At 37.3% G+C, this 12,169-nt stretch overlaps 1 protein-coding gene across 7 annotated transcripts in view; it reads right to left on the bottom strand.

Annotated features, from left to right (window-relative positions):
- Positions 1-12,169, bottom strand: part of TrissinR (Trissin receptor) — a 34,951-nt gene that overhangs the window by 14,187 nt on the left and 8,595 nt on the right. For all 7 annotated transcript variants that reach the window (XM_070219692.1, XM_070219693.1, XM_070219696.1 and 4 more), the window contains one exon: positions 3,381-4,034. In XM_070219692.1, coding sequence (XP_070075793.1) covers positions 3,381-3,984 — 604 coding nt within the window. In that variant the 5' untranslated portion in view covers positions 3,985-4,034. The remainder of the gene's footprint in view (positions 1-3,380; positions 4,035-12,169) is intronic.

Here is a 12,169-nt window from a genome sequence, read left to right as displayed (position 1 = left end):
CACAATTTAACTTTGCCTAGATAAGGGTCATTTCGAGCGTGGTTTAATTCGCATTACTCATGCGAAATGAACTTTAGCCGCATTTTCCACACAAATTCAGGACTTCTGCGAATTTTCATTAATATTCCATGCTCTTTGATAACAGTTTTGGCCATTAAATGCAATCCAAATAATCAAAATATTTGGAATTTTTGTATTATTAAGCTTAACAACTGTGCTTTTGGGTCCTTGAAAACTAACTAGTGCACCATTCATTGACTTAAGTGGCAATAATAACAAACCATTTACGGCTTTAAACTTTTAGTGAGAAAGACCATTTGTTTTAATTTACGATAAAAGGTTAAATATGTATCACAATAATCTTTTAGTCATGCCTTGGTCTGTAATTTGTATTGCACTTGAAGTTTTTAACAATAGAATGGGCCAGAACGTAACATTTATTTTGGGGCCTCACATGGCAAACAAATGTCGAGAAAAACTTTTTTAATTACACCGGGCAGGGTGACAGGAAATGGGAGAAGAAAAAAGGAAAACAAAAAGCATGGGAGAGATGAGCTGCCAAAAAATACCAAAAACGTGTAACACTCCAAGGCGTGCTCTGAAATTCGATATTAAGGAGAGCGGACTGCATCAGAATTTAAAGGAAAAACAGCAGTGGGCTTAAGAACCAACCAAAACATGTGTATATACGACAACACAAATATATATATGGGGCGAAAGCCTTATTTTATGTATAGCTTTTAATTAGGTTTTAGAACTACGACTTAAATTGTATGAAAGTCGGATCAAAATGGTAAAAAGATATTTATAGGAAAATGGAAATGTCTTATGTTTTTTACAAAAAGGTTTTTAAATCAAAACTACTTCTTTTTGCGTTAACAAAAAAACCATAGTAGATTTCGACAACTATTTTAGAAAGTGTATTAATCTTTAAAACAAATATAAAAATTGTATTCTCGCCATTAAATATAAATTTGTTGTTGACTTTAGTAAGCAACAATTGAATTCGAAAACTGCAAAATTGTATTTTATAATTGTTGAGAATTGGTCTCAAAGTTATCTTAAAAATTACTCATACGACACGTGGGCAATAAAAATTTAGTCTTACAAAAGATTTTTTCTTGTGAAATTATAAATTTCGTTCAATTTATAGGCTAAAAAAGGAAGTCGAAAAAAACATAAAAACACTAATATTAGTTTTTATCTTATTGAAAACGCTTAAAATAAACATGGTTCTAGTTATATTTGTCGATTGACAAACGGAAACATATGACTAGTGTTCATGTTACTTTGCTCAGATAGATAGTTGCTTAACCTTAATAAGTTAAATTAGTTAGTTGAGTATTGGGTAAATAATACTCGAAGAGGTTTTATTTATAAAAGATAGTTCGTCACCCCAAAAACGCCAATATAATTTAACTCAGAAATACTTTTAATATTGGTGTCCCATTCCTAAGCCTTTAGCAATTAGTTGAGGATACAAACATTCGCACTTGCCGCTTGTGGAAGGCAGCAAAAATGACAATAAAGTAACTTGTTCAAGTGACAGGCAACAAACAAATATCCAAACAGAAGGCTTAAACGTGACTGCACCATGTAAATTCCACACAACTCGCCCCATTTCTGCCCACATTCCAGTCGCCTGTGAAAACAACTATGTAAGTTGCTTACATTTTGCAATTGTCCGCACAATAGCCGGCCACGCCCCCATGTCTGTGTCTAATGGGCGGCTGTTTGTCGCCGCTCGGAATGGCGAGTACACATGTTCCTCTCTTTTATTGGGGATGCTGGTGTCACTGCGGGTCATAAAGCCTACAACTGACAATGGCCAACACCCAGATTGGTCAACACCCGCAAACGCCCAATCGAACGACATAATTGATTCTAACCGCCCGGAGCCAGATAAGACGCAAAGTTAAGGGACATCCCATATTTATGTGCGTCTGCAATTAAGCATTGCAGAAAACAAATAACAAATGGCCTAATGAGTGCTATCAATTAAACGCTTTCATTTTAATGTGCCACAAGGGGCGATTGAGTGCTGATCAGATAAATTTTGCTAGACACAAACGCTTTGGCTTTTGTTTAATTTAGTTGAACTTTTTCTACACAAAGTTCTGATTTTTATAAAATAAAAACTTTTTTTGAAATCGTAAAAACCAATTACTCTAGTTTGGTGAAAGAGTCCTGGGACATTTTTGTTGTATTAAGCAGCTTGAGCCCGTTGAACGCTCTTTCACATGCAGAACAATTGGATTGCGAAAGTTGACAGTTGTTAAACTAATCGAATAATGTCATTTGAAGCCAAAGGACATACACACTGGTTTTCATTTTCTATGGTTTAGATCATCATAAGGGAGTAAGACACATTTAAAATTTTAACTGGCCTGTAATTTACCTTTCAAGCATATCGATTTGAGGTGCCAGCAAATCAAGTGAAAATTGATACCAAATAACATCAAATCGATCATCGTTTCATATCAAGTTTTTTTGGTGTACTATTATTTATTGGCATTAACCCAGAGCCACAAGTTGATTCTTGATTCTAATGCACTAGTCGCTTCCTTGTCCTAGGAGGAATTGGAGTTAATTGAACCTTATGTATGAAATCACTGACACAAGGCATTCAAGTAGTCCCCGAAAAAACTAAGTAGGGTTGGGGAAAAAAAAAAAAATGCGAAACGATTGGAAGTGGCTTAATGTGGTTTGGCAGAATGGACAAAAGCTAGCATAAAGCGAACAGCAGGGCATTGAGTAATTGGCAAGTCAGCCGTAGGTTTGTGTATCCTCGTCGACCCGCAATGCGGTCCCCAGGGACACCGCAAACAACCGACGCGTTGGCAGTCACTTTTCCCGGCTTTCATCCGTGATTCGGTTGGCCTTTGTGCCCTATCAAGCACAGCATATAGCTCAATAAAACATAACATTGGGCAAGGGCCTGATTAATGAATATGGGAGCAACACATTTATGTATCTTTGTAAAGGTAAGGAACCATGTAAGGCAATACACTCAGATAGTAAAATCACTCTGCTGACAAATCAATATGCGTATGGTAAATTTCTGGTATATAAAACAAAAAACTTCATATGAAAAAAACGTCAAAAAATTGTGTTTCATATGAAGCTTTTTGTTTTGGACTACTTTTTGTTGGTTTGAGTACTATACAAGTTACATAATTGGGATGGAGAAATATACATTCGAAATTCAAACTTTACATTTCGAGCATATCGATTTGAAGTGCCATCATATCAAATAGGAGTACCCTACAAGAAACGGGTATAGCTTAAACGAATTACATAAAGTACATTTTATATGATCGGAGATACCATCTTCACTGCAATGTGACCCAAACATGTTTGTAATAAATTTTCCTACTCACCAAAGAAACAGCAGCAAAACACCAATGTGTAAAGAGTGATGAATATTATGCGGATGTCGGTGCGATCGAAGATATACTCGCTGGCCCTCTCGGCGTCCTCCTCGTCCTCGATATCCGCCTCACTTCCGACCCCGGAGATCCCTGTGGTCTGAGAAGGAATCACCGGGGTGGTGGAGTCACCGAAGAGGAGTGTGTAATCGGTGCTGCCGTTGATGTTGATGGGCAAACTGCTGGTGGTGGTTGAGACATTGGCGGAGGATGTCAGGGCAGAAATCGAGAGGAGGGCAAGCATCATTGTCCAGCCGGAGACGGAGGAGTGCGGTCCGGCGAAGGCTATCCGGAGCTTCTGTTTCTGCTGTCCGGTGGGTGGGAGCTGCGGTTCTCGCTGTCGGATGGCGGAAGTGCTAAAATTCGTTGAGCTGTTTTGGCTGACGTTGTTTTCATTATGCACCACCCCGTCGTGGTTGCCATCGTCATTATCACTGTAACGGTCGTAAGCCGCTGATATGTTTGCTCCATCAGTTCGCCATCGTTGTTTATGTTGTTTTCGTTGCTCCACTTCCGATTCCTGTTGCCAGGACCTCGATGTCTGAATCATCATCATCGTTATGTGCGTGTTATGTCGACTCCTCAAGCCGCTAATAATGAGCGCAGCTGCAAGGAAAGAAGGACGAGTAAGGGGGAAGTTAGTTCGTTCAAACAGTAAAAACTAATATAATCTCTTGAAGACTTTCGTGTTTAATGGAGGCACTATACCATACTAAAGAGCATGCATGCTGCTTTATAAAGTAGGAATCCTCTTCAGTATTTTGCTTTGACTATACCCGCTCACCATCGACAATTTCGACAATTCGACAATTAAGTACAAAAACGAATGTTTAATTGTGCATAATATATTTAAAATTTAATACGACAAAAATTAAAAAATTCCACATTTTGTTAATGAAAAAAAAATATTCCTCGCTCCAAATAAAGATTGAAATTTACTTTATTTCGTCTTCTAAATTATGGAACTTTTACAAAGAGACCAATTTGTAATTTATAGAAATCTTGATTCCCTCCATAGAGATCGAAAGGACTTGCGCAGGTTGGAAATTAAAAAATCTGCTAGATGTCTTGTCGATGCCAACATTCCTTTTTGACTATAAGAGATAGAAAAAACCAGGAACAGCTTCAGTTCATTAACGACAGAGTCACGTCTCCTATGTCCTACGGCAATTAAACTTGGCTGCCTGCAAATCTCACAGCAAAGCGTGACATTCTGCCTACGCAAGTCTACTGACTGTTTAAGTGGACTTTTTAATTAAGCCGCCTTTAATAATGAACATAATTAAAACATTTGTCTGCCAATGCGGACATGAGCGCCACTTGCCTAAAAAAGAAATTATCATTTTCCATTTGCCACGCGCGCAAACACTGCTATATGTTCATATCTTTGCTGGCAGCTATTTTTAATATGCACTACGCTTTGTTGCTAATTACGCGAGTGCAGTTGGCAATATCATAACATTCACCGCCTCCTCCTCCTCATTTTGCAGCTTTGATTATTGCTCTCTGGGTTTGTGTACGTGCTCTAATTAATAGACGCCCGCATGCAAACACACTACATAGTATGTACATCAAACATACGCAAACATGAGGACTGTCGAGTAATTAACACTGTTGAATCGTAACGTCTTCATATTTCAAGATGCCTTAAGAAATTTTGATATCGTGACTCGTTCATGACCCCCCTATTTTTAAAAATCAATATTATGTGGACTATTTTATCTTAGAAACAACAGATATAAAAAATCGGTCCTCTTTTCTGGGTATAGTAGCTCTATTTTTCTATAACTGTATATTCTTGGTATAACACTCTGATTTAATTAATCGAAACACAAATCATTTAACAATACGTCACTTTGCCTTCGAGTTCCAACTGAAATTCCAAACCGACTTAGTATAAACAAACACCTTTATGTCCGGGAGCTCAAGGAGTTCACCTGAATTGCATCGTAAATTCCTTTCATTACTTGCTGCGATGTTCATTTGACTTCTTCTGTTCATCCGACTGCATTTTAAATGCCTTCCAAGAAAATGGTAAAAAAGAAGTGGGAAAAATGAGAAAGTGAAAAGAGTCGCGCTGTTGACGACTTCCGGAACGGAAATACGGAAATTGTTTGGCGCTTTAATGAGCCAAGCAGCTTTGAGTTTGACTGTGTACTTGCAGCCGCTAAGGAGCCCTAAGCCTGAGACAAATGAAAACTGGCATTTGCTGGGGCTTCTGCGTCTAAATTGATTTCCCTGATACTGATTTAATTAAGAACCAGCAGCTAGTGCAATGAAAGCTTTCCTTTCGACTCTGTTTAATTGCCTCAAGGGTTTCTTACTAACACAAAAGCCGAATAGGGCTTTTTAAAATGGATAATCCTGTCACATTTCAATACATCTTCAATTCCATTTTAATAAATGCAAATTTAGTTTAGATAGAATAGATAATATTTACAAATAAAATTAAAAGAATAGAGAAGATTAAAAAATTCGAGAAAAATTTTACAAATGTTATTAGGCTCTATCAGCAATCACTATGGACGGCAGTCCATGTAGTGACGAAGCGCACCAGGAGAGTGTGCGAAGGCGACTACTATATATACACGAAGAAATGAAAATCTACTGTGATGGTCCGATCATAATGAATGATACACCTATCGAAAGGTATTGCGAAAACTAACAGGATTGCATACCAAGACTTTAAGAAAATCAATTGGCTTGGGAGAGAGAGCGGTGAAAGTAAAAAAGTGAAAATTTCGAAATTTGGAGCTGTTGGGGCCGGTGGGGATAAATGCCCCCTCGCAATGTTTTAGTAGTTTTTCTATTGAAAATTCCCGTCGAATGAGGGGTCATATGATAAAATCCGATGCTCCGTTCAAAAGTTATAGCCAAAATAAGATTTTCTTCTTCTTCCCAAAATGAAATAATTTGTCCCTTTGTTTGTGGGTATGCATCAAATCGTGGTTTTAGGGTCCTGAACTAAATTTTACTGTGCTTAGCAGCAGGATATGAACAACGTTTGTTCTACAACTTTTGGAAAAACCCGCTAGTTTGGCGGGAAATCATTGAAAAAAGCTAGATTTTGACGGCTTATAGTTTCTAAACGACCAAAGTTACAGACTCGTGCTATATCTCGTTAAAAAGGTAATTTAAAATGCTAATCGCGTTGCCTTGGGTAAAATTGGCTTAATGCAATAGTTTAAAATTTATGGCTAAAAGTTGTTTTTTTAAATCACTTTTTAGCTATTTTCTCAAAAACGGCTCTAACGATTTTCTTTACAACTTTAAACTGTATAGCCCTTGAGATTCCTTAAATTTTGGTATATAACACATTACTGTAAAAAGTCACGTTTAAAAGTTATTTTTATACGAAAATAGCCACTTTTGCAAGCTCGAACTACTAACGCTCCCTGAGTATTGAATTTTGTGTGAGGGTATTCGAACTGTATTTTAGGGTCATGGAATCAGTAAATTTGCACTTAAGAGTTCCATATAGGAATCTTTTGTTCTACGACTTTTGGAAAAAGCCGCTACTTTAGCGGGAAAAAAAGCTAAAAATAGCTAAATTTCGTTAGATTTTAAGTTCTACACTACTAAAGGTACAGAAATGTGCTATACCTCGTTTTAAAGGTATTTTGAAATACTTAAACGCCTTTTTAACTTAATTTGTTTAAATACAATGGCTTACAAATTATGATTGACCAATTTAAATTTAAATGTATATACTAGCTCCCATGAGAGCAAATGTAAACAAACAAAAACTTCTGATATCAAATAAAAACACCTCTTAACGAGGTAAAAAACTAGTGACGATCGCACCTTCAACATACAAAAGTTCTGATATCAACATTTGTGACGAAAAATTATTACACTCGTCATTAAATAGACTTTCTAATATTTTCTCATTCGGCACGCTGCAATAGAAAACGCCTGTGAGAGGAAAAAGGCTAGAATAGTTTGCTAGGGCGGGCCGAATGAGAAAATATTAGAAAGTCTATTTAATGACGAGTGTAATAATTTTTCGTCACAAATGTTGATATCAGAACTTTTGTATGTTGAAGGTGCGATCGTCACTAGTTTTTTACCTCGTTAAGAGGTGTTTTTATTTGATAAAGTTTAACAAAAATTCTACTATGTAAAAAATTTTAAGGGGCCCTTTATAAATCTCCTTTAAATATTCTATCTCCGGTACAGTGCTGCCATTTTGTCCTCTTTCCGGACAGATCTGTCCTTTTTTTAACGGCTTTATCCGGAAAAAATTTCAAACATCCCCTATCCGGAAATCTGTCCTTTTTTCAAAAATAAGGTTTTGAGTGTTATTTTTGCTAGTCGAAAGTGTATAAACCTGTTTTTATATGCTAAAATGCCTTTTTAACCATCATTTTTTCAGTTCGGCACTTAAAAAAAAATTCTTTTTACAAATTATCAAAGAGACGTAAAGCAGTCGATAGATTTTCTTTATAGTACGATTTTTTCTGTAGCAAAAAAATTAGGAAAGCACTTTTAAAATTTCTTAATTTTTACTCTCTGCTTTTTTGTCAGAAAAAAATTCAGATTTGAACGACTCTTTTTCGGGTTTGACGCAGATATTTAATTTTTTTGTATTACGAATATAGTTACTTGATATGCATTAATTATTTTAATAATTTTAGATTATTACGTATACGCACAAAAATTTACCATGGTAAAATGATCAAACAAAGATGGTCGTGAGTCGGGCGCAGTAGATCATAACATAATTGAATTTTATTTAAAATCCATTTATATTAAGTAAATATATAACCCATTGGTAAAAACAAAAAAATGTAGGAACATTTACTTTTGTCCTTTTTTTTGTCCTTTTTAAAAATTTTTTGTCCTTTTTTTCCCTGTTTTTTGTGGCTTATCTGTCCTGTTTTTCAAGCTAAGTGATGGCAGCACTGCTCCGGTAAATCAAACTCGGATCAGTCAAAAATTTTTACGATTTAATTTTTGAACTGGTATATCAATTAATATAAGTAAGAGTCTGTAAGCCTGTCTTTATCGAAAATGTAGTTAATTTTTTGATAACAAAACAATTTTTCAAATAAAATTACACTAAAAAAATATTTTCTTGAATTTAAAAAAGTTAGGTTTATTACGTTATTTTCTATAAAAAGAAAATTATAAAATGAAAGACTTTTTTTTAATAAATAATTAACTTTTTTAGTCATAAGATTTCTATGACTGCAGCGTAAATGAAAAGCATAAACAGAACTTAAAACAGCAAAAAAATGGGTGTAATTTGTTCGTGCAGACAGAAAACAAATCTGAAAAAGGCAAAGTCATTACAGTATGCTCTCAGAGCCAACAAATCGCAGAAAAATATCATTTTTACTCTTTTTGTAGGGTAGGCAACAGCAGCCAAAATTGCAGTATGTGAATTCATGTTGCATTCAGTTGGCAGCATGTACGCAGCAGAGCGGGGGCAATTGGAATTCGGGTCCCACTTTCCTATCTCCTGTCTCCCAGCCCCTGTCCCTCCAAATCCTCATCCAAATGTTTGCGTAAATTGTGCTCAAGTAAGGACATTAGGTGGTAATTGAGTGTGCCAACGAGAGCCAAGTGAAAAATGCCTTGCCACTGTGTCAGCTCTTTTCCATGTGCCAGACATGTGAGCAACGAGAAGAACGAGGACTAGTATAGTGCTGTGGAAAACCCAACCATGATTTATGCTCCACAAAACTTTTAAAAATTCTTGGCAAGCCAAAAAGTATAATTTAATAAGGTTTTGGCTTATTAGCGTGTCCCATTCACAATCTGTCTGTCTGACAAAAAGGGTAATTATACTCCTAACTTTAAAGCCCGCTTTATGGTCTGTGATATTATTGGCAAGACGGAGTGTAATGCTAAAATATTCGGATTAACCATAGTGATTTCTGGGATGTTTGGTCAGCAGAAGATTAATTTATTAAGGTGCCACGCCCCCACTAACGCCTACAAAACCTTTTTTCCTATTACACCTGTTTACAAAATAAAATCGTCAAAATGCTCCACGAAGGAGATCTTGGGTTTTCCGCAAGGATAAGCTTCCTAATTAAATGGCCTTATACAATTTTTTGCATGCAAGTGCAAAAATGAAATTTACACTTGACACCATGCAAATATTTGTGTAAAAAATATTTGCCAATTTTACAACCCAAATTTGTTTGTTTTTGGTCCTATTCAACTTGGTATCTTTAGTTCTGATGAACCGGTTCCGCGGTTCTATGGCTCATTTTACTGGTAATAAAATGTCCTTCAAATACCGGAAATAGTTTAAAGTAAGTTGGTAAAACTGAAGAAATACTAGCATAAGCACAAAAAACATTTAATTTCTAATTATTGTTATCATAGCATTATCTGCGATCGAAGCAAGAACTTCAATTTAGAATCCGCAGACAAGATGAATAATTTTTTTACGACTTAATAGACATAAATCATTTATCCATACCTCCTCTTTAACACAAAAATGATTACAAATATTTTCTCAGCCTAATGTAAAGAAAGGTGAGTCCGACCTATGAAACTTAAAGTTAAATTGTAATTTATTTCCCGACCTGGATTAATACTCACATTTTTTGAGCAAAAAATGCCAGCTTACATACTCGTATGTACATTTTCGTTTCTGATATAGCTTAGGGTCCGGGGAAAACCAAACCCTCAGTTTCCGGGGCGAACACTTTTGCAAGGCGACACCAGCTGCAAGGTGCTGCAGGAAAAATGCGTTTTCACGATTTGGTGTCACGCTCTGGTTGCTCTGGTTGCCGTGAATGTGAATGTGTGCACCGCGACCTTGGTCACCTTTTGTCCTTTGGCTCGCCGAGCCATTGTTTGCCAAAAATATGCAATGGGAACTATTGTTTGTCTACCGGGCTGCATAGAATGGGGCGTGGACCTCGAAACGGCGTGGGGCAATCAACACTTTTGGCGTGGACCACGTTATTGGAAGCCAATTTAGCAGACAACATCGGCTCAAATGGCAGCATCGCGACCGGCGAACGGCGACCAATTTGTGCAACAACATTGCTGCGAGAAATCCTGCTTCTGTGCCGGCTGCTCGAGTTGCATATTTATGGGGGCCTCGGAAATTAATGTGGCTCGGATTGCAGAAGGAGGAGCGGCTTAAACGGCAATTGGCAATCGTCTTCTCGCTACAATTTTCTTTAAATTTGCATTTGCCGCCCCGACATCCGGACATCCCAACATCCCACCATCCTGCCGTTCGCATCGACACCGAATAATTTATGACAGTCGCCGCAGAGTATCGTCGATATGGGGAAGGGAAGAGAATTCCGCCGGAGTGGTCGAAGATTATGCAAAGTTTTCGGCGCCTGCTAGCGGCATTCGCAGCCGCAACTTTGCCACTCGAAAAATTCGTTCCAGAGCGGAGCAACTTTTGGCTTTGGGGAATTTCGAGGCTTACATATATGACGTGGTCGTGGGCGCGAGACAAGCGTGAGAAAATTGGAACGCGAAGGCCGGAAATGACAGCGATATGCGCGAAGGACTAAGCCCTCGGATTTGGCAGTGGCAAAATGAACACCATTCGAAGGTCATTTTAAAATTTATTAAAAATTTCAACTCCGCTAAAATTTTATTAGAAAAAGTTTCAACTGGCTGTTGGCCATTTGGGACCCGGCGAATAAGCTTCTGGAACGAGCCACTTTCGCTTTAATCTCTAGCACAAATCAATTCCGAAAACGAAAATTCAGGCCCAGCAAAACCCTTCTGGAGTTAGCTTCACTTGGGCTGAAATGCAAATGGCCACATTGAAAAGCCGCAAAACAGAAAATTGGGCCCAGGCCTGCTATTTCCTATTGTTTACGCAAGCAAAGGGGCTAGCAACATGCGAGTTAAGATTGTGGTTCAAATTGCGGTTTAAATTGAAAGTACCTTGGACCTAACATTTTCCGCATTATTATACCCATTACTTGTAGAGTTAAAGGGTATATTGTGTTTGTGCAAAAGTTTTACGAAAAGTTTGCGTTTTCGACCCCATAAAGTATATTCTAGATCAGGATTATTAGTCGAATCAATCTAGGCATGTCCGTCCGTTCGTATGTTCGTCCGTATGAACGCTGCGATCTCGGAATTTATTAAAGTTTAAAAATTGGTACAAGTTTGTTTCATCAATGTGCCAAGTTTTTTCCTACGCCCCCAATCGCCTTAAACGATTTTAAAAGATTTAAACATTTTGAAAAAGTACAAAAGCAATTTTGTTGAGCTTATTAATACCCACATTTTTTAAATCGGACCATTCATCAAAGTTATGAGCAAATAATAAAATGCGAGCAGTAGCGTTGCTGCTTGCTTATCTACAACTCCATCGCCATAAGCTGAGTAACAGGTACCTGATAGTCGATATACTTGACTATGACTACCATGTTTTTCGATTTGGAACAGAGATTTATAAATCATTCTTAGTTCCGGAAATTTGGCTGAGCTTTCCCAATTCTTCGGTGCATAGGAGGCGATGAATCGATTATAATCCAATTTACTTTATGATTACGGAATGTTTGAGTTGTAATTCAAAACACGAATACAAAAAAAATAATTTTGAAAGCATTTTCCCCTGCCAGAATTGAAGAATAATAGGCACTTACCTTTTTTATGGGGAAATATTCCCACAACTCTGCCTGACTCGATTTTAAATGAGTCCTAATGTGACAGGCAACATAAATGGGGGGCCTGCAGGCAGATTCCCAAAGGCAACGACACTTGTGTGGTGCCATCATTTAAGAGCAGGATAGACACGC

Source organism: Drosophila takahashii, chromosome 2L, assembly GCF_030179915.1.
Source record: "Drosophila takahashii strain IR98-3 E-12201 chromosome 2L, DtakHiC1v2, whole genome shotgun sequence".
Classification (NCBI taxonomy): Eukaryota; Metazoa; Arthropoda; class Insecta; order Diptera; family Drosophilidae; genus Drosophila; species Drosophila takahashii.
This window is presented reverse-complemented; position numbering and strand designations above follow the sequence as displayed.